General features: G+C 44.2%; 2 protein-coding genes across 4 annotated transcripts in view; one reads left to right on the forward strand and one right to left on the reverse strand.

Moving 5' to 3' along the window:
- JAK1 (Janus kinase 1) overlaps nucleotides 1-18,485 on the forward strand; it is a 149,211-nt gene extending 130,726 nt beyond the window's left edge. For both annotated transcript variants that reach the window (XM_024119591.3, XM_024119592.2), the window contains exons 12-25: nucleotides 1,722-1,828; nucleotides 4,707-4,850; nucleotides 5,538-5,625; nucleotides 6,107-6,234; nucleotides 6,845-6,980; nucleotides 8,049-8,200; nucleotides 11,138-11,288; nucleotides 11,411-11,505; nucleotides 12,577-12,769; nucleotides 13,521-13,645; nucleotides 14,015-14,187; nucleotides 15,833-15,950; nucleotides 16,203-16,313; nucleotides 17,049-18,485. In XM_024119591.3, coding sequence (XP_023975359.1) covers nucleotides 1,722-1,828; nucleotides 4,707-4,850; nucleotides 5,538-5,625; nucleotides 6,107-6,234; nucleotides 6,845-6,980; nucleotides 8,049-8,200; nucleotides 11,138-11,288; nucleotides 11,411-11,505; nucleotides 12,577-12,769; nucleotides 13,521-13,645; nucleotides 14,015-14,187; nucleotides 15,833-15,950; nucleotides 16,203-16,313; nucleotides 17,049-17,144 — 1,817 coding nt within the window. In that variant the 3' untranslated portion in view covers nucleotides 17,145-18,485. The remainder of the gene's footprint in view (nucleotides 1-1,721; nucleotides 1,829-4,706; nucleotides 4,851-5,537; nucleotides 5,626-6,106; nucleotides 6,235-6,844; nucleotides 6,981-8,048; nucleotides 8,201-11,137; nucleotides 11,289-11,410; nucleotides 11,506-12,576; nucleotides 12,770-13,520; nucleotides 13,646-14,014; nucleotides 14,188-15,832; nucleotides 15,951-16,202; nucleotides 16,314-17,048) is intronic.
- Nucleotides 18,325-25,517, reverse strand: part of RAVER2 (ribonucleoprotein, PTB binding 2) — a 117,021-nt gene continuing 109,828 nt past the window's right edge. For both annotated transcript variants that reach the window (XM_028489303.2, XM_028489302.2), the window contains exon 12: nucleotides 18,325-20,803. In XM_028489303.2, coding sequence (XP_028345104.1) covers nucleotides 20,657-20,803 — 147 coding nt within the window. In that variant the 3' untranslated portion in view covers nucleotides 18,325-20,656. The remainder of the gene's footprint in view (nucleotides 20,804-25,517) is intronic.

Here is a 25,517-nt window from a genome sequence, read left to right on the forward strand (position 1 = left end):
GGTCATAGTCACAGTGGCTGCTGGTTATGGGGCAGTCACCTCACACCAGGGATTGAAGTAAGCCCTTCATGTGTGTCATCTCGTTTATCCCTCACAGCAACCCAACAAGGGGCATGACTGTGTCCCCCATTTTTCTAGTGAGGAAACAGATTTCATGGAGGTTTAACAGCTTTCCCCGCTCACACAGTGGACCCTAGGTCCATGTTTCCTGAAGTGGCCATGCAAATAATCAGCCCATAAATGGTTCCTGTTGCCATCCTCCTGATTTCCTCGATGGCTGTATTGTCCAGACCCTTCCCTGGGGGCACCATTCAAGTGGCCCTTTCTTAATGTCTTTTCTCCATCAGGGCAGTCCTGTGTTGCCTGTTTGAACCTGATTTTACCCAGGTAACAGGGTGGAGTCAGGATAACAGAAGGAAGGAGAGGAGATTCTGAAAAAGGGAGTACCAGGATATGATAACAAGGGAGTCTGTATTGGAACCAGTTTTTGGCTCCCAGATTTGTACCCCCCACTAGGGCCAGGCATGCTGTCTGTGGAGGTAAGAGACTGGAGCCAGCCCTGAATGCAGCATGAATCCTAAGCCTGACCGTGGGCAAATGGTTTAATGGCTCTGAATCTGTTTTCTGATCTGTAAAAGGCGATAAGTATACTATGTGTCTCATAGGATTGTCATAAGGACAAAGGAGCTAATGTGTATAAAGCTCTTTAGGACAGTGCCTGGCAAAGAGAAAGCAGTCAGAAAATATGAGCTGAAAAAAGCAAAAGAAAAACCCTGCCTTGCAGGGTAGTGAGGATTTGAGTCATTTGGCTCACTGTAGGGACCCGGTACTCGCAGCTAGTGAATGAACACGTAAAAACCTCCAGGGGCTCCTAGAATACTTGCACTACTAGTTCGAACCTGGAAGGTGCTTTCTTCCCGCACAATAACCTTGGAGCTTGCAGTGGCTCCATGGACGGAAGGCAGCTTCCGTGGATTATAAATTCCCAGTTAGCCACCTGTGCTGACTCTGCTCAGCACATTTTGTGATGGGTTTGGTTTGCTCTTTGAATCAGTAGAATCTGGGGGATGGTCTGCTCAAAATCTGTACATTCAGCCAGGATTTAGTAAGTGCCTCCTTGTTGTGAGGTGCTGCTGGGAGCCCAGAGAGGCTCAGGCGCGACCTTCTTTTGGGGTCACCCGCCCTGTTCCTCACAAAACCTGTGTTTTTCACCCCCCAATTTTGGTTCCCGTCACTCCCAAAGTGCTTCCTCCATCCTTAGCTCTCATCCTTCAGCCCACACCCTGATTATTCATTTACACATTTAACAAGTATTTATTGAGTGCATACTGTGTACCAGGCTGTGGAGGTAAAGCAGGAAATAAGATGGACACAGGCCCCACATTCTTGGAGTTTCCGTTCTCAGCTTTTAACATTTTATTTCCTCCCCTGACCTCTTTTACCGGGACAGATCCTGCTGTGTCAACCCTGAAGTGCCTGTACCTGCCCTTTAAGAATAGCTGCACAGATTTTGATTGGTTGATTATTTGTTTCGTATTGGCTCTGTTATTAGCCTGTGAGCTCCTGGAGGGTGGGAATCAAGTACCTAGTAAATATTTGTTGAATGACTGAACCAACAAATGCACAAGTATGTATTCAGCAAGCCCATGGCCCAGCATGGGCCCCGACTGGGACCTTAGACCTTCACTGCTCTGCTCAGACTTCTCCTCTCTCTTCCACAGAAATCTCCAATCTGCTGGTGGCCACAAAGAAAGCCCAGGAGTGGCAGCCTGTCTACCCCATGAGCCAGCTGAGTTTTGATCGGATCCTCAAGAAAGATATTATGCAGGTGAGTCACTGCCGCAGGTCCAGCCCTGGTCCTGCCTTCCCACAGCAGAAAAGCCTGGGGAATGTGGGGAGGATGAAGTCGGGTTTGGGGAGACCCTGGTGGAAAAAGATCAAAACTTCCCCTTCATAGGTAAAGCTGGTCAGCCAGTTCCCTGCTGTCCAACCCGGCCTTGCTGATGCGCCCTAGAGGCTTTCTTTCTCCTTGAAAGAGCTGGGTTAGTCAAGTTTTGCAGGGTTATCTAGGGTAATAGGGACCTTCCATGCCTGGTCTTCTGCAGGTAGAAGTAGTTGGAGAACTTGGTGGGAATGCTGACAGGTCTCCACAGGGGAGTATGGGCTGATGACCCTCATTGTCCCAAAACATGCTGTGTGAAAAAGCACTTCTGAATTTCAGTCCTGGGCTTTCTGATGATGTTTCCAGAAGGAGCAAAGCTGGGGGCACACAGAGCACAGGGAGGGAGCAGGAGATGCACCCTGGAGGAGAACTGTCTTGAGAATCACATCCCTCAGACCTGCGTCCCAGCCTTGGGAGGCCTTTGCCCAGAGTCTGCAGCCTTAGGCAGGCCTAGTTTCTGTCGTAGCTGACCTTGGGCCTTGCTAGGGTGTGAGGCCCATGAAACCCCCACTTTCCGTTCTGCACCCTCCTCCCCAGCCCCTTACACAGAGCCACACGTGGGGCGGGGAGACTAAGGGGGCGGCGTGCCAGCAGCCTTGGAGGGAAGGAATCCACATAGGCCGCTTACTGCCCGGCAGAGGCTGCGTCACCTTGGAGGTGTTGGAGGGGAAATCGTGGGCTCACTGTCATTGAGGAGCCTGGCGGAGGGTGGCAAGCGTGGGGCTGGCTTGTTCATTTACTCTTTGAAGCTAGTCCCTGAAATTGTTGGGGAGGTTTTGAGGGAGTGGAAGTCCACAGCTGCAAGTGCCTCGCTTCACTTACGTAAATGCTTCACTGAGGGCCTGAGGGCCAGATCTTACTGTTCTGTCCCTCGGGTGGTTATCAGAGCTGTGTCCAGAGATTAAAATCGCGGATCAGCAGTACCCCAACCTCTTTTCTGCCTGGAACTTGACATGTACTTGGGGTCTTCCTTCTGTCCTTGCCCCTGAGTCTCTGGGCAGATTACCACCCTCTGCACCTCCAGCGTTCATTTAGCCAACAGTGATTGAGCAGTTGCCCATGCCAGGCATGACTGCCACCCTCGGCAGGCTCACAGTCCAATGGGCGAGGCAGACTCTCGTCTCTCTTAAGCAGATAATTATACCACCAGGAGACAAGCCCTAAGTAGGGAAGTATGGCAGGATGTGGGACTGTCAGATGGTCATCCTACCTAGTCTTGGGGGGACAGCAGTGGCTTCCTGGGGGAAGTGGCATCAAAGCAGAGCCCCAGAGGATGGACAAGCGCTAAACAAAGTTAGAAGGCGCAGCATGGAGGGAGGCTGAGGTGGTACACGCAGGGGCCTCCGGGTTGCTGTGGAATCCTGACAGCACAGAGCCATGACTTGGCCCTGGAATAAGCACCCCTTCTGAGGAAGAGTAATTATTCTGAAAGCATATGGCTTTTGTGGGATGTTCTGGGAACGCAACTTCCCATAATCTTGATGTATCGCTTCATGACACATGCAGCTTTAATGAAAGTCACAGGACCTTGCCAGGATATAGGAGACAGGGTGGATGTATCACCATTCTTCTATGACAGATGACTAATGGTGGTGTTTGTGCAGATTAATATATCCAATTAACGATTGTGTACATTCTTGAGGGAGACAGAAATCAGCGGAGGGAGTCAGCCACAATGCATTTTCTGCTTTTTTAGGCGGTCCTAGCGTAATAGAATGATAGAACTCCAAATAATAAGTTGTGTGGGGTTAATGTCAGTAGCTTGACAATGCCTGAGTTTCATGAATCACATTTTGATTTTCAAATATTAAAAGTATTTAAACCATAATTATTAAAGCTTAAGCTGGAAGGGCCTTAGAGACAGATCATTATGTGTCCGGGGCTTTGAGCAGGTGATCTCATTTAGTTCTTATGCTGCTCATTTGGTTTTATTATCCCTCTTCATATGTGGGGAAACTGAGGCCTGTCCCTCCAGCCTCTGCCTCTGTCTTCACATCACCTTCCTCTGGGGATTGCTAGGGCATATGCATGTATAAATTGTATCACTGATTTGAAAGCATGCGCGTGTGCACCCAGGCATCAGGTAGATGGATAGAAAATGAATAGGTGTGAGAGGGCGATCAGACAAAACGCACTGGCCCAGTGGATTGGTTTCTACCCACTGTGCGCCAGGAGCTGTTCTACCTAGTTCCTCATTTGATTCTTACACCAGCCCTACGAGGCAGGTACATTGTTAACCCATTTACAGAAAGTGGGTGCCGATTGAGCGTGATGGAAGGAGGTCTCTAAGTTAAAAGGCCAGCAAGCAGTAGGGCTCACAAGCCTGTTCTCTTTGTACCCCAGCCTGTGAGTGGAGGAGCCTCCTGGGGGAGGGGGTGGGAGGTCCTCTCTGAGTCTGTTCTGGAGGCCTTGGAGGGGCTGATGTTGGTGGCTTTTGATGGCACTGTTGGAAGTTTTGTGAAAGGTCAGGGTTATGTTTCGGCCCCAGGCTGTTCCTGGAGGTAGATAGCGGGTTGCTGTTCAAAGAATATGAGGATTGTTTCCTGGGGCCCAGGGAGTGCCACAGCTGTGTTTGGCCAAGTAGCTTTTTGTTTCCTCTGGAGGCCTGACAGGACCAGGCACTGGAGAGGCTTGAGCTCCTGGGGCCCCTTTGCCGTTGCCCCATCCCTGCTGAAGTGCGTTCCCACTGAGGACTCAGTCCCAGACTCTGGCACCACTGAAGCCCCAGGGGGTCGTCACCCTAACCTCCTGCTTCCTCCTTCAGGGCGAGCACCTTGGGAGAGGCACGCGGACACACATCTACTCTGGGACCCTCACGGATTACAAGGATGACGAAGGAACTTCCGAAGAGAAGAGAATAAAAGTGATCCTCAAAGTCTTAGACCCCAGCCACAGGGACATTTCTCTGGCAAGTGTCTTCCTCATAACCCCACCCTCTCCCCTCCCTCATTTCTGGAGCCAGTAGAGCACAGTGGGCTAAGAAGAGCCTTTGCCCTGATTTTGGGCCTGTCCCTCCCTGTCCGTCCCACTCTCTCCCGTTTCCTTCCTAGAGGTCCATGTGGCGATGCCGGGGAGCCCCAGACTCTAGCTGAATGGTCTCAAAGTGCCTGATGCAGTCCAGGCTGTCACTTCAGAGTCTGGGAAAGTAAAACCCAGAGAAGTAAAATGACTTACCCCGGATCCTACAAACTGTTAGAGAGTGATAAAGCCAAGTCTTGACAGACATCTGCTGCCTTGGTTTTCCTTTTATTCTAATATAGTGTCAAACGTTGTTATTTCCCAAAGTTTGAAGGAAGAGGAAGGTGGTGGACATGAATATCGAATGGGAACGTTGTCAGCCAGCCTATCCCGCCGGCCTAGCTCTGCATCCTATTAGGTTTTCTAAATGAGTCCTATGTCCCAGCTAGATGGCCCTCACAGTTGAGGCTTGGCAGTGCCTCTGGGTAGTTGAGGCCAGGGGAGTAGTTTCAGGGCTTGGGATGAGGACAGTGGTGACCTTTCCTGGGATCCACTGACTTTCCTCTCAGCTGAACCCCTTTAGGATCAGACCAGTGCAGGCCGGCCCTTGACATTTCTTTGTCCTTTTCTCCCACAGGCCTTCTTTGAGGCAGCCAGCATGATGAGACAGGTCTCCCATAAACACATCGTGTACCTCTATGGTGTTTGTGTCCGGGATGTGGAGAGTAAGTGTATTCTCTTTGGAAGGGGAAGTCGGCCCTGGCCAGGGAGCATGGTTGCTGTGAAGATGAGTGGGAGCTGATACCCCCTCCTCATGTCACTCAGGCTTCTTGCCTTTCTTTTTGCAGTCAAGGAATTCAAAGTACTGAGCAGGTCGCTGGCTTAAGTTAATAGTGGACATGGAACTAGATCCCATCTGTTTTTCACTAATTTCTTGAGTGTTTACTTCTTGCCAGCTCTGGGCCCCACGCTGTGCTAGACTTGGGAGGTGGGGAGTGAGTGAGCTGAGTTCGTTGCCCAGAGAGTCAGAGTAGAAGGAGCTCCAGGCAGGGCTTGAACCCAGGCCTGTCCGACTCTGAAGCACTCTACCATTGGCACCCCCAGGCGGAATACCAGCCATTAAAGTGAGCTCTCGTAAGGGCATGAGGGAGGGTGCTGTCCCAGATGGACAGAAGGTTGCAGGTGTGGCTGTTTTTGTGTTTGTAGATATCATGGTGGAAGAGTTTGTGGAGGGGGGGCCCCTGGATCTCTTCATGCACCGGAAAAGTGATGTCCTCACCACACCCTGGAAGTTCAAAGTTGCCAAACAGCTGGCCAGTGCCCTGAGTTACTTGGTAAGTATGTTCTGATGTCTGTGGTGGTCCCCATCAGGAACCAGAATGTGGGGAGGCAGGAAGGAGGTACCAGTCAAGCAGGCTGGAGGGCCCGGGCTCTGCACCTAAACACAGGTGTGCCTCGTGCTTAATGAAAGCCATCATCGTGGGCTGTTCTGTGTGCTTACGGATGAATCCTGCTTAGAGGGAAATTTTTATCACTTCAGAGGACTGACTTCCATACTGCAGTGTATGATAAGTAGAAATATTACAGTACTTGTTGAATGAGTGAATGAAACTGTTGGCATCAATAGTAGCTCACATTTATTGAGTGCTTACCATGGTTCAGCTGTTCAGGTGTTTTTCAGGCTCTGATGATCACTTTAATTCTCACAAAAGCCCTATGAGGCATGCTCCATTGTTATCCCTGGTTCACTGATGAGGGAACTGGAACAAAGGGACATTATATAATGTGCCTGAGTCACATAGATCATCGGTGGGAGAGCTAAGCTGCCCGGGTCTGGCTGGGGCTGGGGAATGTGGATTATGACCTATGGAAAACAGGAGAGACCATGGGAAGGAGGGCAGCTCCATGGGCAACTTTGCTGAGCTCTGCCTTTTCACTCTGCAGGAGGATAAAGATCTGGTCCACGGAAACGTGTGCACTAAAAACCTCCTCCTGGCCCGCGAGGGCACTGACAGCGAGTGCGGCCCCTTCATCAAGCTCAGTGACCCCGGCATCCCCGTCACTGTGCTGTCCAGGCAAGGTGTGTCCTACCTCCCTCCCGTCTCCTGCCCCATCCATCCCCTTCCCCCGACCCTGAGGCAGGGCCAGGCCAGCAGGGAAGGGGGCTGGGCTGGGGTTCTGCCTCATTTTAGCACACTTCTGCAAAAGGCATCTGTGCTCCTGCCCAGCCCTGGGGACAGGGAAGGTGTCACGCATGGGAGGGTCCGTCCCTGCCCTCAAGGAGCTGACTGTGCAGTAGGAGAAACACAACTCAGCTGGGGCAGGTCTGGTCTTGTGATGAAGGAGCTGTGTTTAAGGTGCCAGGGCAGCACCTTGTTCAAGGGGAGGCCGAGGGTCTGGGGTGGTCAGAGATGTGTCAGGAGGAGTGGGACCTGGGTCCTACCTGTGTTTGTTTTGAAATCCACTGTAAGAAACTACAATAAACATTAAAAACAAAACACAACAAGAAATCCACTGTAGTTAGTGAGCAGTTTGGGGAGGCACCTTAGCGATTGCTGTGGTCTTGCAGCTTCTCTTTGAATGAGGTCATCATGAGTTGAGGACTCCAAAGGAGAGCTGAGACACTGTAAGCTGTGCCGCACAGGTCATGCTCTACCTGTAGGTCATATGTGGGATACCAGTGCACCCCTGGGCCCTTGCAGGGCGATTTGCAGAGTATGGGGGTAAGCCCATGCCCGCTCTGCATCTGTCGGCCTCTTCTCCCCAGCCTTCTCTTTCTTAAGCCTTTGTCCATGTGCCCCCCGTTCTCCCTCCCCAGGGTGTTGGCTTCCACGCTGGGGTGCTTTGCTGTTTCTGAGGCCACAGCTTCAAAGACTGACTCACACGACCTTCTTGGGGAGTTTGTGTTAAACAGACACAGCTGCAGGCCCTGACTCAGACAGATGCATTGGAAGGGCCAGGGCTGAGGGACCTGGAAAACCGCCCCTTTCACAAACTCTCTGCAGGACCAGGACAGCCATGGCCCATGTTTGGAAAACACTACTTGAAAGAGTTTCTTTGTTAACTCCCAGTTCTTGCTGCAATGGCAGTGATATACTCCCTAGGTGATTGCAGCAACTGATCTGTAAATGTTTCTTGTCTTTTCCAGAGTGCATAGAACGAATCCCATGGATCGCTCCTGAGTGTGTTGAAGACTCCAAGAACCTGAGTGTGGCCGCTGACAAGTGGAGCTTTGGGACCACGCTCTGGGAGATCTGCTACAATGGCGAGATCCCCTTGAAAGACAAGACACTGATTGAGGTGAGTTGCTTTCCAGGGTGTGAGCTGAGTGAGGACCCCTTGGACACTCTTGGGTGTCTCAGGAGTTGTCAGGAAGCCTCATATTGTGGGAGGAGACGGGCACGGGTTTGACTCTTCTCCACAAGCTTACACTGCCTGTGTGACCTCGCAAATGTTACCTAATTTCCTTGGGCCTTGGTTTCATCATCTGTAAAATGGGAATAAATAATACCTACTTTGCAGGGTTGTTGTGAAGATTAAGTAAATAATGCGTGTAGAGTCCCAGGTACACAATGTGTGCTCAGTAGATCGCTACAGCATTGCAAAATTAACACCCAGATATTTATTGAGTTCCTCCTGTGTACCAGGCGTTGTCCTAAGTTAAAGCTGGGGGTTCACAATGAAACAGACACAGGCCTTGCCTACCCTTGAGGACCTTAGGGTGTAGGAGAGTTGGGCTAAAACAGTGATAAGGATTCCACACATAATATCTGAAATCATCACCTTAAGAGCCCTGCATGTTGGGTAGGCCGGTGTCATTACCCTTGTTTTACAGGTCAGGTAACAGATGCAGGTGGCCCAAGGCCCGGGTTCCTTAGCTAGAATGCAAAACTTCGAGACTGACCCTTTTCTCGTGTTCACTTGCAGAAAGCTAGTGGGGTCTTTAACTCCAAAGGGATAAAGCCATGAAAGTTACAGTGAAGGACCACTGATCCCAACTCACTGATTGGATTATTGGGATGTGTCTTATGTGTTTAGAGGGGCAGGCATCACTTTTAGCTGGGAGGGAATGATCAAAGTCCAAGGGAGGGTGGCATTTCAGTTGTCTACAGGGAGCAGTGAGTGGTTTCATTTGCCTAGAGTGTGGAGAGGAATGACAGGTAAAAAGGTGGGAAGGGTCCTTTGAGGTCGGATTGTATAGAGGCCCTGAATGCTGGGCTGCAGAATTTTACTGGGGTGATGTGGGGCATTGAAGGGTTTGGGTGGAGGAGCCAGGTGCTCAGAGGCCAGACTGGGCACAGTTTATCTGGATGGTTGTTGGATGGACAGGCTGAGGAGAGGCCTCTTGCTCTGAGGCACTCAGTGGTGACAGCCTGAACCAGGAAGTGGCAGTAAGGATCCAGAGTGGAGGGTGCACGTGGAGGAGATACCGAAGAGGCGAAAGAACCTTTAACCTGTTAGCCTTTTGCCAGGTAAACATGGTGCAGGACTTGGGAAAGAGGAGTTAAGCTAAAACCAACAGAGAAACCGTCAAATCCATAGATCTGTATTTAGGATTTTCACCTGGGGCTTTTGGGAGTCATTTTATTTTTAACTTCCTTGGAAACAAAACAGCATACCCTTTGCTGTCAGTCAGTATTTATTGAGCACCTTCTGTGTACCCAGGACTGAGCAGAATACAGAGATGGTGTAAGGAAAGGTCTGTCCCTTTGATAAAGGAGGGTCTGTCTCTTCTCCCAGGTACCCTTGGGTGGGTTGGGCGACCTGTCCCCCTGGCTCTACTGGAGCCTGGAAGAGTGAGAGACACTCCAAGGCAGGGGGAGCTCTCAGCTCCTTAATTCCAACCCGTCTTCCTCCTCTCCTCTGGGGCCTGCCCCCACCCCACCCTAGGACCCACAGGGACCAGAAGAGAAACTAGTACCCTTGAGAGTCAGCTACAGACCAGAGCCTAAAGTGAAGCAAATTCACTTAATTTTTTAAAAAGGGCATCAATTATTCGTTTCAGAATTTTAAAGTATTAACCCCGTTGATGAGAATTTAGAAAACAGAGAAAACTATTTTTAAAAAAGAAATTATTAATCACTATATTCTGGTCACCCCTAACTAATATTTAACACTTTGGCATATTGTCTTCCAGTCTGTTTATGTCTCTCTTTTTTTAAACAAACTTGGGACCATGCTAGATAGTTATTTTTTCATTTAATGTTGTATATTTTTTCATTTAATGTTGTGAGTACTTTGCTATATGGTTAAGTGTGTCCTACAGGTTTTACTAATTTGATGTAAGAGTTCATTGTTTCATTAAACTCTGATTTATTTAACTAATTTTATATTTGGCATTGAGGTTGTTTTCAAATTTGTAATGTTCTGTCTAATTCTGCAGGGAATATCTTTAAACATAAATCTTTGTTTCTATCTGACTTATTTCTGAGTTGTTCAATAATTGCAATTAATGAGAGTTTGAAGAATCTGAAGATTTCTACACATGTTGCCAAATCATATTCCAGAAGGTTGCATGACTTTGCTGGAATACAACTTATTTGGGACTGGGTGGGATATACTACCTGTTTTCCTTGAATTCGGATTATTTTAGTATCCAGGACTAAGATTTCCCACAGCTAGAGAAAGGCAGCATTAGCACCCACGTTTATGACGTCTACTTTTTTTTTTAACATCTTTATTGGAGTATAATTGCTTTACAATGGTGTGTTAGTTTCTGCTTTATAACAAAGTGAATCAGTTACACATATACATATGTTCCCATATCTCTTCCCTCTTGCGTCTCCCTCCCTCCCACCCTCCCTATCCCACCCCTCTAGGTGGTCACAAAGCACCGAGCTGATCTCCGTGTACTATGCGGCCACCCCCGACTAGCTATCTATTTTACATTTGGTAGTGTATATATGTCCATGCCACTCTCTCACTCTGTCACAGCTTAGCAATCCCACTACTGGGCATAAACCCTGAGAAAACCATAATTCAAAAAGAGTCATGTACCACAATGTTCATCACAGTACTGTTTACAGTAGCCAGGAGATGGAAGCAACCTAAGTGTCCATCATCGGATGAATGGATAAAGAAGATGTGGCACATATATACAATGGAATATGACGTCTACTTTTAAGCAAAGCTGTTGGGAATTAAATTAGGGATTGTTAGGTAACTCTTTCTGACCTGGGGCTAAAAGGTTTGTGAGTGGTTCCTTTGGTTTCTTTCATGTGGTCCTCTTCTTTGCAGAAAGAGAGATTCTATGAAAGCCGGTGCAGGCCAGTGACCCCGTCTTGTAAGGAGCTAGCTGACCTTATGACCCGCTGCATGAACTACGACCCCAACCAGAGACCCTTCTTCCGAGCCATCATGAGAGACATCAATAAGCTGGAGGAGCAGAGTAAGACTTTGCCTTGAGCTGTTTAACCAAGACCAGCCAATGCCCGGGGGAGGGAGGGATAACATGGAGCCTGTGAGGGGCAATCACTCCTTTTTAACATGTTTTCTTTTCTCTTCTGTTAGATCCAGACATCGTATCAGAAAAAAAGCCAGCAACTGAAGTGGATCCCACACATTTTGAAAAGCGGTTCTTAAAGAGGATACGTGACTTGGGAGAGGCAAGTTATACTCGAGTCCCTGCTGACCACTTCACCTCTATGGATATCTGAAGCTGCTCTCCATTCTCTCTCATTTTGGGTCAAAGTTTATAGGAGAAAGCATCTTACTGTGTTTTCTTTAGGATTGTGTGTTTTTCCATTTGACACACGGTGGCAGCCTGTCCATGCACACAGGACATTGATCAGCTCCCTTGGGAGACTTAGTCTCTAAGGGACAAAGAGAATGAAAATGGGGGGATCCATCCATGGGGGATGGATATAGATATGGTGGAAATAGAAAAGTCCCTACCTCTGACTTTTCTGGGAATACATATCCTGTGAGGCTGCTTAAATGAGGGATGGATTTATTTCACAGAACACTGAAATACAATTTTAGCTTTTCCTCTGGACCTTGAATGGCAGTTTCCTGACAGTAAATGTGACTAGAGAAGCTACTGGAATTTGCATCTTTATACAGATTTTCTGTAGTTAATAAAGGCTGTGCCACCTTGAGTACCCGCCATGTGCCAAGGCCGAGTGCTGGGCATTCTACAGGCACAGTGTTCCTGCTTCCTCACAGCATCCCCAAGGGTTTATTACCACTATATACATTGAGCACCTCTGGAGCCAGCTCGGAAGATGGGGTGACCAGGCTCAAATCACTAGCAGGTGGCTTAGCTGGGATCTAATCCACGTCTTCTAAAGACTCCTCATGCCTTGCTCTTTGTAGCCACATTGTGGTGCCTCCTGTAGCGTGGACCCGGGGCTGTCAAAGAATGCCAAGGTTGTCCTGCATGTCCAGAAATAACCTTCATTTCCTTTTGGGTTACACTTTCGTGGAAATTGGGATTGATGTGTTGGTTCACCAGTCACTTGATCCTTTTCTTGTCTTAGCTCAGTAATAGAAGAAGGAATGGCAGGTAAGCCAAGTGGGGAAGAGCCCAGGTAGGAGCTTGCTACCTGCAGGGTCAGACGGTGCGTGCACCCCCGCCTTCAGGGGAACAGCACGAGGAGCAAGGCTCATCTTTGAAGTGTGTCCTGCTGGCCCAGGCTGGGGCTTCTCTGATCAAGCACGTGCATCTTTCCCTCCAGGGCCACTTTGGGAAGGTCGAGCTCTGCAGGTATGACCCTGAGGGGGACAATACAGGGGAGCAGGTGGCCGTCAAATCCCTGAAGCCTGAGAGCGGAGGGAACCACATAGCTGATCTGAAGAAGGAAATTGAAATCTTAAGAAACCTTTATCATGAGAACATTGTGAAGTATAAAGGCATCTGCACAGAAGACGGTATGTTGTGCAAAGTGGGGTTGGTTTAAAGACTGAGTGACTATCTGGGGTCATGAAGGCCAGTGCTGAGCAGGCAGTGCCCTTGGCCTCATCTGGGCTGCCTGAGTGCTAGCTGATGGCCCCCGGAGCTCTAGGGCTTCAAAGCAGTATGCACTGTCAGAACCCTCAGCTGCAGAGCTCCCGGGAAAGCTGCCCAGCCTTCCCCCCAGGCGGGGGGTGATTCCAGCATTGTCCCTCTTGGCTGTTCCTACACCCACACTGGGGATTGGACTTGCCCTGTCCTGATATTTGCACACGAGGGCACAGAGACCAGATGAAACTGAGGCCCACTCCTCCCCTTTCCCTGTTCCTTTGATCCGGCACTAAGCAGGGTACTTCGTTTTCTAGTTTTCTAAATCAAGGTGGCAAGTGGTGTTTACTAATAAGTGTATCTTTTTTACAAGCAAGTACAATACTCATGTATTATATTTTAAAATTGGTAGTGAGATGATGTGGCTCATAATTTTTAAAAATCATCATTTGCCTAGTGGTTTGCAGAACACTGTGTTGTCTCAGTGAGTGCTGATGACCCTAGGGTAGGTACCCTGTTCACTGCTGAGGATCCCAAGACTGAAACCTATGAGGTTAAGCAACTTGCCTGTGATTCAGGTCCTCTGTCTCCAGATCCTGTGCCCTTCACTCCCACGGTTCCTTCATTTGGCAACCTTGTACTGATGGTTTTTTTGATTTTTCGTTTCTTTTTTCTAAACAGGAGGAAATGGTATTAAGCTCATCATGGAATTTCTGCCTTCGGGAAGTCTTAAGGAGTATCTTCCAAAGAATAAGAACAAAATTAACCTCAAACAGCAGTTAAAATATGCCGTTCAGATTTGTAAGGTAAAAAGAAAAAAAAAAGAGCCTGGTAAAACTTTAAAAATCAGGCACTCTGTCCTGGGTAATTGGTTTGTAATTAGGCTGCAAGTGGAAAATAATTTCCAATAATTGTACTGAGTTTATTTTGTTCTGCATGATTTGGATTGAAAATTAGCCTCTGCTAAGAAAGTGAACTGATTGGTTAATATGGTTTCTTTAATGTGTATTTCTTGGAATCAGGTTGGTCTATTTTTGCAAAGAAGTAAAAACAAAAAAAGTGATATGTGAATGAAATGACATTTATATACATTTTTTTGTTATGAAGTGGTAGATACAGAATCCAATCTGAACTGACCTTCAGCAATGTGCTCTGCCTTTTCTTCTCTCCCTCAGGGGATGGACTATTTGGGTTCTCGGCAGTACGTTCACCGTGACTTAGCAGCAAGAAATGTCCTTGTTGAGAGTGAACACCAAGTGAAAATTGGGGACTTTGGTCTAACCAAAGCCATTGAAACTGATAAGGAGTACTACACAGTCAAGGACGATCGGGACAGCCCTGTGTTTTGGTAACTGAATCAAACAGATTTCATCAGTGCTTCATAGGGTTTCCACTGTTCTGATAGGTCCTTTCTAGCTATGTTAATGTCTCTTATTAGTCCAGATTAGAAAAAGACTTAGATCATTTGGAATTGACTGATTTTTGCCTTCAAGAAACATCTTTTAAGCTGTTTTACTGAAAGCAACCTGCAGAAATGCCTGAGCTTCATAGGAAAACATCTTCCAAGGAAGAAATCTCACAGCGCTCAGCATCTCCATCTTGCCTGGAGAAGGCATTCCTCTGACACAGTTCTTAAAACTGTTAGCAGCTGGAGTAATCACATCCATGCAGAGGAAGCCTGGAGGGCAGGTAGGAGGAGGGGGCAGGAAGATGACAGGAAGGAGGTGACGAGTAGGCATTGGTAGATTCAGGTAGAGCCTGGACATAACAGAGCAAAAATCCATAAGAAGCTTGGCCATCTTCTCATGAATCACCAGAGTATCCTGGTTGGTGGGCCACACCCTGACTTTGACCCCTCTCAGCCTGGAACACTATCCAAGGGGGAAGCTGCTAAAGTCCCCACTCTACACTGTCCTGTAGAACTGACTGGCACCACGAGGTACATCCTGTATGGACACGACATGGGTCTCTCCCACCCAAGGAGGCCATACCTCCATTTATTCGTTAAAGAAATATGTATCAAGGCCCTGCTTTGTGCCAGGTACTAGAGATAACAAGGGTGAACAAGCCAACCAGGTTTAGAATTTAATGGGTGAGGCAGCCAATTTCGTGGTACCATAACCAGAAAAGGGTTCAGGCTTGGTTTTCTGGAAGTTCTTTTAAAATAAGGCCTTAAAAGATTCCCGGGGGTTTGTAAAGATGGTTAGAAGACGGCATGTATGATGGCAAGAGTGAGACAGAGCAGTGGCTATCCTAGGAACTGGAATCAGCTCCGTGTGGCTGGATCATGAAGGGAGGTCTCGGCGGTTGCTGAGGCAATGCCCTGGATGCTGAGTTATGGAGCTGGGACTCCATCCCAAGAGCTTTGGGTTGCTGTTGGGGGAATTAAGGACAGGGACTTCTGTTGAAAAAGATCACTGTGGGAAGGAGAGGAGCAAGACTGGAGCCAGGGAGTCTAATTTGGCTGGAGCCAGTGATGGTGTCAACTAGGACAGTGATTTGGACAGCGATGGTGGGGTTTAGGAGAAGTGAGTAGGTTTGAGTATTTCTGAGACTGCATATGGGGATGCCTCAGTTTCCGGCTCAGGCAATTGGGTGTCACTCACCAAAACAGCTGACATTGGAAGAGGACTGGGCAGTAATTCACTGCTGACTCAATCTGAGCTTGCAGGCAAATGAAGCCCGGGCCTGTCGTCATCACCTCCTCCCCCCATCCCCTCCCCATGGAGAGCCTATGCTCTGCGAAATGAGGAGCACAGACTTGTCTGACTGATATTTGGGAGCAAATGTGTAATGAGAGCCCATAGGGGTATTGTCCACATATCAGATGTGGACCACAGCAGCATATGTGTGACTGATGCACAATACACACTTAAATGTCTTAGAATATTAAATTCTAAGAAAAACCAGAGTGCTGATTTTTCTGAGTTACTCTAATGCTTTTTGGAATATCCTTCCCAGGAAATGAAGTTTCAAGTTCTGCTTTCTTTCAGGTATGCTCCAGAATGTTTAATTCAGTGTAAGTTTTATATCGCCTCTGATGTCTGGTCTTTTGGAGTAACTCTGCATGAGCTGCTTACTTACTGTGATTCAGATTCCAGTCCCATGGCGGTAAGTCTTACTTGTCCTTCGTTTGAATCTAGCACCCACTTAAAATGTGTCCATCCTTCTGCTTTGTAAGTTTCGTTCTTAAATGGAACCCAATCAGTGTGTTATAATGGAAAGGAAAATTGTCTTGGACTTTCATTTTTAAAGCCTTTTTATTGTTTTAATTTCCAATTCTAGAAATTTTACCTTAATCTATCTGGTGTTTATATAAATATGTACAAAGTAAAATATTTTGTTTGGTTTTATTTTACATAGTTGTTCCTGAAAATGATAGGCCCAACTCATGGCCAGATGACAGTAACAAGACTTGTGAATACATTAAAAGAAGGAAAACGTTTGCCTTGTCCACGTAACTGTCCAGAAGAGGTATTTATGGGCCATTTCACAGTAATAAAACTCAGTTTTTACTGTTTTCACTGCTTGAATTATCCAGCATGGGATTGGAGTAGGGGAGCAGGAATGAGTAGAAAACTCTTTTAAAATAGTTTTCTGAAGCTGAATTTCAGATAAGATATCTGAGAAAATCATCTTTGGGGCAGATGACAGCCACAAGTTTTGTTCAAAGCAAGGGATTCCCTTCAGAAGTAGGCTCACCTCAGTGAGCACCCAAAAGGAGCATATGTTGGTGTAGCCTTCCTGTGACAAATACATATAATTGCATTTTTGTGTGTAAGTTTATCCCACTTATCAACAGCATTGTGACATTCAGTTTTCTGTATTTCTAACTGAACTGAGCCTTTAAGACTAACTCTGTAGACTATGTAAGGATGTATGTTTAAGCCAAAGAATGAAGCAGCCGGTAAGGAAATTTGGAGTCTAAACTGAGGTATAACTTCACCCTTAAACTGGTTTATAGTAATTAATGACCTGGATTTTTTTGCAAGGTTAAGTCATGAGCTTCTCAAATGTTAAAATGTTATTTATGAACTAACTATAGATGTGTCACATTTTCTGTATTTTAAGTTATTCAAATATTTTGTTTTCTAGAATTATTTATTAAGGGAAGTCATTCACATTTTCAAAATTATGTTCTTGGTGTTTCTATAATTTTTTTAAAAAGCTCCTAAACATTTTTACTGTTGTTATTTTTTCTTTTTACAGGTTTATCAACTTATGAGAAAATGCTGGGAATTCCAACCATCCAATCGGACAACCTTTCAGAACCTTATTGAGGGATTTGAAGCGCTTCTAAAATAAGAAGCATGAATAAAATTTAAATTCTACTGTGTTATCAAGTCCTCCTACCCCCAACCAATACCCAAGCCATTTAAAAAAAAAAAAGTGTTCTAACTGGAAAAAGTCTGTATTCTGTCTAAAAAGATACTGGGGTACGTAGCCACGTATAAAGCACACTGTGTGGTGCTTAATATGTGTAAGTACTTCCTCTTTAAATTTGGCACCAGTAACATAGTGACAAATAATGACAACCAAAATATTAGAAAGCACTTAAGCACTCCTCCTTTTGGAAAGAATATACCACTGTTTTGTCTGGTTAGTTTACTATCACAATTGAGTACCAGAATGGGATTTTTCGAAACAAGAGGAGCTGACCAAAGTAAAGTCTCAAGATGATTGCTTTTTCTTAGCTGCCAGTTGATGTGAAATGTTTTTCTGGCACGTAAATCAAAGATAAAGAAAGACTGATGGACTTGGCCGACACTCTAATATGCCCTCAAATTTCAATATCTAAACAGTGATAGATGACACATTCTTGAAATATTAGATACCAGTTAGTATACTGTTGTTGCTATACAAAGATGAGTGTATCCCTGTCAACAGTAGGACATAAACTTTGAGTTGTTTCTGCAGTGGCTTAGCTCCTGTCCCCTTGGGTGACCAGTGGTACCCATTTTTGAGAAAACTGGTCATACCCAGGGGGGCAGCTGTGGAATAGATACTTTGCTGCATGATGTTGATTCTTGAGAGCTAAACCTGTGCCAGTGCTTCCCTAAACAGTATACCTTTAATCAGAATTGATTCCAAGAACCTTGATGCTGTTATACCTGCTTTTCAGAAATGTCAATGTGTATCCTTTTATAACTCTACCACTTTGGGGCAAGCTGTGCCAGCATTGGTTTTGGATGCTGAATGCATATATACCGTGTACATTGCACTGTTCTTAGTGTTTCAGTACTTACCATCCATCTACAAGAGTTGATCACTATTTTGACCATCACCCTATGGCGCAAAACTTGAAAGACCCAGCTAGAAGCACTATGGAGTTCAGGATCCACTAGGCAGTTTGCAGTTTGCTTGGAGGTAGCTGGGTAATCAAAAATGTCAAATCTCTGATTCAATGTGAACCATAAGATCTTTTTGACCAGGAGTCTGAAAAACTTTTTGTTGATGCTGTCTAGCATTTGTTTGATACCATTACTTTTCACCTTTGAGCCTGAAAAAGAGTTGTGTATTGATTCAATGGCAACAGCCATTCAAATTTGTCCAGTAACCCTACATCACCAAGGTCTATGTCAACCTGTGGCCACCCTACATGCACTTTGTTTACTCTTTATACAAATAAATATACTAGAGACTTCACATGCATGTGCCTTTTAATATTAAGAGTTCATTTTCAAAGCATTTCAAACAATTTGTTTACATAGAAAAATAACAGTATAGGCTGGGGGTGGGGAGAGCATTGGTAATGGTCCTTATTACTAACACCACACCACTTGATTTGTACTTATCTGTTGTGTCCCAACAATAATGGGGCACAGGCCAGTACAGATGGTAGACCATCTGTACATTTTGCTAACCCAAAATACCTTTTAGTCCTTTCAACCTCTTCCTGCTTACATTTTTAAAATTCACCATCTTCCCTTTCTTCTATTTGTACTGTCATAGAGGTGTGACTGACAAAGCACTGAAGAAGCTCAATGCAACAGGAAGAAAATGGGAAGAAGTGCAGAGCATGGAGAACCCATTATTCATCTGCTGAGTCAGAATTGAGTGATGCCTATCCTGATCAGTTATTTATAGGTAGTATACTTATTAGAAATTATCTAATAATTTTTAACTTTCTAGCTGTCATTTGCCAATAGAAGTTAATATAGGCAATACATTAGACCAAGTAAAATTCTTTATAAATCATTCATACATGTGTACCAATTTTAAACTTCATAATTAAAACAGGAGAGAGATCTTCTATCATAGTCAGTAAGTCCCCTAAATATAAGATATTTAATGATCTTATTTCAAAAGACTAGGATCACTGAGACCCCTAAACTCCACATCATCAATTAATGTCTCATAACAAAGAACAAACTTAGAAATTTCTAGATAGCAAAAGGGTTTCTCATGCATTTAATACCAAGGTCTTCAGGAAATGGTGATTCAAAAGTTATATGCAATAAACACAATTCTTTCAAAAGTAAATTGGGTGAAATAGCTGATAATTTTTCAGCCTAACACACTGCAAAAGAAGACTAATAGACAAAGCAGAGAGTGAGGTATAGCTTATTATCTCAAAATGGTTATAAATACTGTTACTCCATAACACTCCCTCAGAAAGGGCAGAATTGACTGCTTTACTATATTGTGGAAATAGGGCATCTGATGACCAAAATGTGCCCTGTTCTAGTAAATGAATCCTCACTATGCTATGAAATTAAGACACAGAAACCTATGTTCCCTGCCACTTACAAATCTGTTGTAAAAGTTAAAGGTCTTTTTGTAGGTGTGAAATAAAAGGATTAGGGAATTAATGGTATTAGATCAGGAGTCTTCGAACTTTATAAAGGGCCAGATAGATAGTAAATATTTTAGGCTTTGCAGCCACTCAGCTCTGCCATTGTAGCACAGAAGTTAGCCATACATGATATGTAAGTGAATGAGCATGGTTGTGTTCCAATAAAATTTTATGTATGGACACTGAAATTTGAATTTCAAGTCATACATTTTTTTTCCTCCAAACATTTAAAAATGTAAACATCATTCTTAGCTTGCAGGCAGTACAAAAACAGCTGGAGGACTGTTTTTTGACTGCAGGGAGTAGTTTGCCAGTCCCTGAAATTAGATCAGCAAAGCTACTTCAAAAAAAAAAAAAAAAAAACACCTTGTGTTTTTCACAAGAGGTATAAATGGTAAATAATATATTAAGAGTAAAGCATCTGTAGTAGTGTATACCTTGGATGTCACTGTCACTCTGTGTTTGAGTTTTATACTGTATGACTGGTGTGGGGGTAATAATTGTTTGTATGTAGAGCATCTTTATAACATTACCAATCACTGCATTGTGTACTTGCATTCTTGTAATTCTAGGAAAAATTCTAAAAATCTGAAATGAGATTACTTCTAGGGGAAGTATCGATAAACTGAAATGCACACTGGCTTATAAGAAATTTATTCTAAGGCCCAGGAAACAAGAATGTTTCCCATTTATTGCTTCAAACTTTTATATGTGGTGTCAAAATTATTCCCAGTCCTAAACAAGGAATATTGGAACATATGTTAATTTCTCCAATGGACTGTAAGTTAATATCACATTAAGATGCATCTAATTCTAGCGGACTGTGTCCTCAATTGATGTCTCTTCTTATTGCTACTTATTTTTTTAATTTGGCAATTCTGCCTGCTGCACAACACAGTTCCTTCTGGGAAATTATAAACCCGTATTTAAAGGATATGGCTAGTTTGAATGTAGTTAAGGCAGCGATGAACAGCAGAGATACTGCAAAGAACCTTATGAGTTTATAAGGAGAGAACTTAACTCAGTATACTCGCTTCTTTTTTAAGTAGGTTTCCATGTAATATGCTCCTGTGCCCTGAGAATGCTGGTCAACAAATTCCACTGAACCACCTTCTGGGGCAGAGACGAGATATGATGAGCCTCGCTTTTCATTTCTTAAAGATGATACCTATTAGAAAAAGAAACCATAACTAATGCTAAAATCTAAATTAAAATTGGTTTGTTAAAGATATTTATAAGAAAAGCAATTCTACTGTGGTTTGGTGTAAAAACAGAATAGCAGGATAAATAACAAAAGTTATCCAAAAAACTGCACAAAAAATTTCTATATCAAAATCACTTGTGGAACTTCTGAAAAATACAAACCAGCTTCTTAATGCCCTCTCTCCCCCTACTCCCCACATTTTCAGGAAAGAAAAGTGACAGTATAGTTGCTTCTGCTGTTTGTACATAGTTAAACCCCAGTGAATCAGAATACCAGTACTGGATACCAGTATTCCTCTGAGGAAGGAGCATGGCTAAGGAATTGAACTGCATATCAACTTAGATGTTAAGTTCATCTAGTAATAAAAGATGTGGCAAGAGAATAAACCAGTAGGTACGAAAACTAGCAAATGATGTCAACAAAATAGCTAGTGAAACGTTCCTAGAGAGCAATATGAACTCAAACTTTAGTCCACAGAATAATCACCTGGAAAAGTTGTTAAAATGCAGATTTCCGGGTTCCATCTCAGATATTCTAATCCGGAAGTGTTCATGATAACAAGGGCCAAAATATTCCTCACAAGTAGTCACAGTAATCAATACATTAAATCAGATTATGTAGCACAACCCTATGACCACCTAATTCCTCTGTTTTAGCTTTTACAAATACTATGTGTGACAAACTTACTGAAGAATTATGTAACTAACCTACTATACAAGAATGTAGAAATGACTCATAAGGAAAGCTTCTAGCAATACGGAAGAGCCGTCTCACATTACAATTAAAATTACAATAGTATTTGAACCAACAATGGCCACAATTTTTAAAACCGGGTTCAACTTCAGAGGGGACAGATGATGAGTCTGTCTGCCCTTGTAGATAAAGCAGTTCTCAGTCATCCATGTTAAGAAGAGGGATAAGGTAGAGATGACCAAGAAGTCTCCAGAGCTCCCCTCCTTCCATGGATGTGCCAGATGTACACCAACACATGGAACAGTTCCCTCTAAAAGAGATCCAGAAACTAGCTGGGCAGCTCCTACATATTAAACAAACAAATGAGAAAATAAATACCCACACCAAAATGGGTAGGAAAGGCCAATATACAGTCTCACCATACACCCCAACCCTGGCACAGCACTGTGCATCAGGAGAATTCCCAATTCTTAGCTTCTCCCTGAGGAGTGAAGGGTTTGGATTCCAAATCTAGTGCTGCAACTTTTAAGACTCCCACTGGAGGTATGGGTTCCCAAAATACCTAGCTCTGAAAGCCAGCAGGGCTTGTGTTCATGAGATCCACAAGGCTATAGATAATAAAGAAGCATTCTTAATGGGCACACAGCACTCACTGTGACTGTCCCCTCAGGGCCAGGTGCAGAGGAAGCAGGCAGAATTGCCCATCTCCCAGTCCTCCCCTGAAAGAAGTTCATCTGCACATTTTAAGAGCTGCTGCCTAAGGCTGGGCTCCTAATCTAGGAGGCGCTAGGAGCAGCAGCAATCTTCCCCAGAGACTGGGGAAGCTGAAGGACACCTCTCTCACCTTCTCCTTCCAGCTCACTCCAGTCACTAGTATCTCCCTGCAAGGAGCTTGTACACATCTGTACCCTGGCTTTTATGTCTGACACCCAAGGAATAGTCCCTGGGTCATCTGGCTCTGATAGCCAGTGGGGCTTGCATTCATGAATTCCACTGGACTGTAGCAAACAAAAATACCATTCTTAATGGGTGCAGGAGCTCCCTTCCCACCATGCCCTGGTGATTGTACACCTGTGCTCAGCACAAAGGGAACAGGGAAAAAAAAAAAAATGCCCATTTCCTTTTCTCTCTGGACAGGGCTTAACTATCAATACATACTTTCTCAGCTGCAGCCTCAGGGTCCAGGTTCTAATCCATCTGCTTCTAGGTGCTAATTGCAGTTCCTGCCTTTGGATACACAGACAGGTCGTAGCCTACCCTCTAAAAAAGCCACTAAAAGCAAAGAAGGAGGCTCAGACAGTCACAAAAGGTTGAGAGACAATTAAGAGCTCAGGCTGGGCTGAAGGACGAGGTCCGTCTCTTACAGGATACCATTCAAGACTGGAAGAGGTGGCTGTTTTATATAATGCATAGACATCCCTAAAGGAAGAAATGAAGATATAATGTTCCAAACAAAAGGCCACGATAAATATCCAAAGCAAATCTTGATAAAACAAAGTGACTTACCTGAGAGAGTTCAAAATAATGGTTGTAAAGATGCTCACCCAGGTCGAGAGCAATGAATGAACAAAGAATTTGAATAGAGATAGAAAATATTTAAAACTACCAAATAGAAATCACAGAATTGTTGAATGTAACTGAACTGAAAAGTTCAATAGAGGGATTTAACATCAGACTAGATCAATCACAGGAAAGGATCAGCAAACTCGAAGACAGGTTACTGGAATTCATCCCATCGGAGTTGCAAAAAGGAAAATAATTATAAAAGTTAAGGTAGCTTAAGGGACTTATGGGACACCATCAAATGGACCAATATATGCATTACAGGGGTCCCAGAAGGAAAAGAGATAAAGGGGCAGAGAACTTTTTCAAAGAATTAATGGCTGAAAACTTCCCTAATCTGGGGAAACACACATCCAGATCCAGAAAGCCTAGAGAATAACAAACAAGATGGCTCCAAAGAGACCCACAATGAGACACAAATTATAATTCAAAGTGCTAAAAGAAAAAAACTGCCAACCAAGAATACCTGGCTAAGTTGTCCTTCAGAATTGAAAACAAGAGTTTTCCAGACAAAAGCTGAAGGAGTTCATCACCACTAGACCAGCCTTACATGAAATGTTAAAGGGAGTTCTTCAAACTGACATGGAAGGAGGCTTAGTTTTCTTTAGTAACAGGAAAACATGAAAGTATAAAACCACTGGTAAAGATAAATATATACTTAAATTCAGAAAACGCTGACAAAAAAACTATACAAACATTTGTCAATGGATATACAATGTAAAAGGGTACAAACTGACATCAAATAAATGGGGGTGGCAGAGCTGTATTCATTTGAAGTTATCAGCTTAAAATAGACATATATATATATATATATATATATATATATAAGACGTTCTATGTAAGCCTCATGGTAACCACAAAACAAAAGCCTATAGTAGGGTTGTAAAAGAAAAAAGAATCAAAGCACACAATTATAGAGAATTAGCGAATCACAGAGACAGAAAGGGAGGAAGAAAGGAACAGAGGAATCACAAAACAACCAGAAAACAATTAACAAAATGGCAATAGTAAATCCACAACTACATTACTTTAACCCACACACCTATAGTCAACTAATCTACAACAAAGGAGGCAGGACTCTACAATGGAGAAAAGACAGTCTGTTCAACAAGTGTTGCTGGGAAAACTGGAGAGCCACGTGTAAACCAATGAGATTAGAACATTCTCTCATACCATATACAAAAATAAAACTGGATTAAAGATGTAAACATAAGAATGGAAATCATAAAATTCCTAAAAGAGAACATACACAGAACACTCTGACATAAATCATAGCAGTATTTTCTTGAATAAGTCTCCTAAGGCCAAAAACCAAAAACAAAACAAAAAAAAGCAAAAATAAATGGGACCTAATTAAACTTAAAAGCTTTTGCACAGCAAAAGAAACCATTAACAAAATAAAAAGACAACCTACAGAATGGGAGGGAAAATTTGTGAATGATGTGACTGACAGGGGGTTAATATCCAAAATACACAAACAGCTCATACAACTCAATAGCAAAAAAACAACCCAATCAAAAAAATGGGCAGAAGACCTGAAAAAACATTTTTCTGAGGAAGACATACGGATGGCTAACAGGCACATGAAAAGATGCTCAACATTGCTAATTATCAGAGAAATGCAAAATCAAAACAATGAGATAGGGCTTCCCTCGTGGTGCAGTGGTTAAGAATCTGCCTGCCAGTGTAGGGGACACAGGTTCAATCCCTGGCTCGGAAAGATCCCACATGCCATGGAGCAACTAAGCCCGTGCACCACAACTACTGAGCCTGTGCTCTAGAGCCCACGAGCCACAACTACTGAGCCCGCACACCTAGAGCCTGTGCTCCACAACAAGAGAAGCCACAATGGGAAGCCTGCGCACCGCAACGAAGACGAGCCCCCACTCGCTGCAACTAGAGAAAAGCCCATGCACAGCAACGAAGACCCAACACAGCCAAAAAAGAAAAAAAACAACGGGATACCATCTCACACTTGTCAGGATGGTTACCATCAAAAAGTCTACAAATAACATGTCAGAGAGGATGTAGAAAAAAGGGAACCCTCACACTGTTGGTGAGAATGTAAGTTGGTGCAGCCACCATGGAAAACAGTATGGAGGTTCCTCAAAAAACTAAAAAAGGACTACCATATGATCCAGCAATTCTACTCCCTGGGTATATATTGGAGAAAAATGAAAATGCCTATTCAGGAAGTTACATACACCCCAGTGTTCATAGCAGCAACGATGAATCATTTGGCCAGAAAAATCAAAAGAGCCAAGACACGGGAGCAACTCAAGTGCCCATCAACAGGTGATTAGATTAAACAGATGTGATTATATATATATATATATATATATATATATGTATGTAAGTACAATGGAATATTACTCAGCCATAAAAAAGAATAAAATACTGCCATTTGCAGCAATGTGGATGG

This window comes from Physeter macrocephalus, chromosome 4 (assembly GCF_002837175.3).
Source record: "Physeter macrocephalus isolate SW-GA chromosome 4, ASM283717v5, whole genome shotgun sequence".
NCBI lineage: Eukaryota > Metazoa > Chordata > Mammalia > Artiodactyla > Physeteridae > Physeter > Physeter macrocephalus.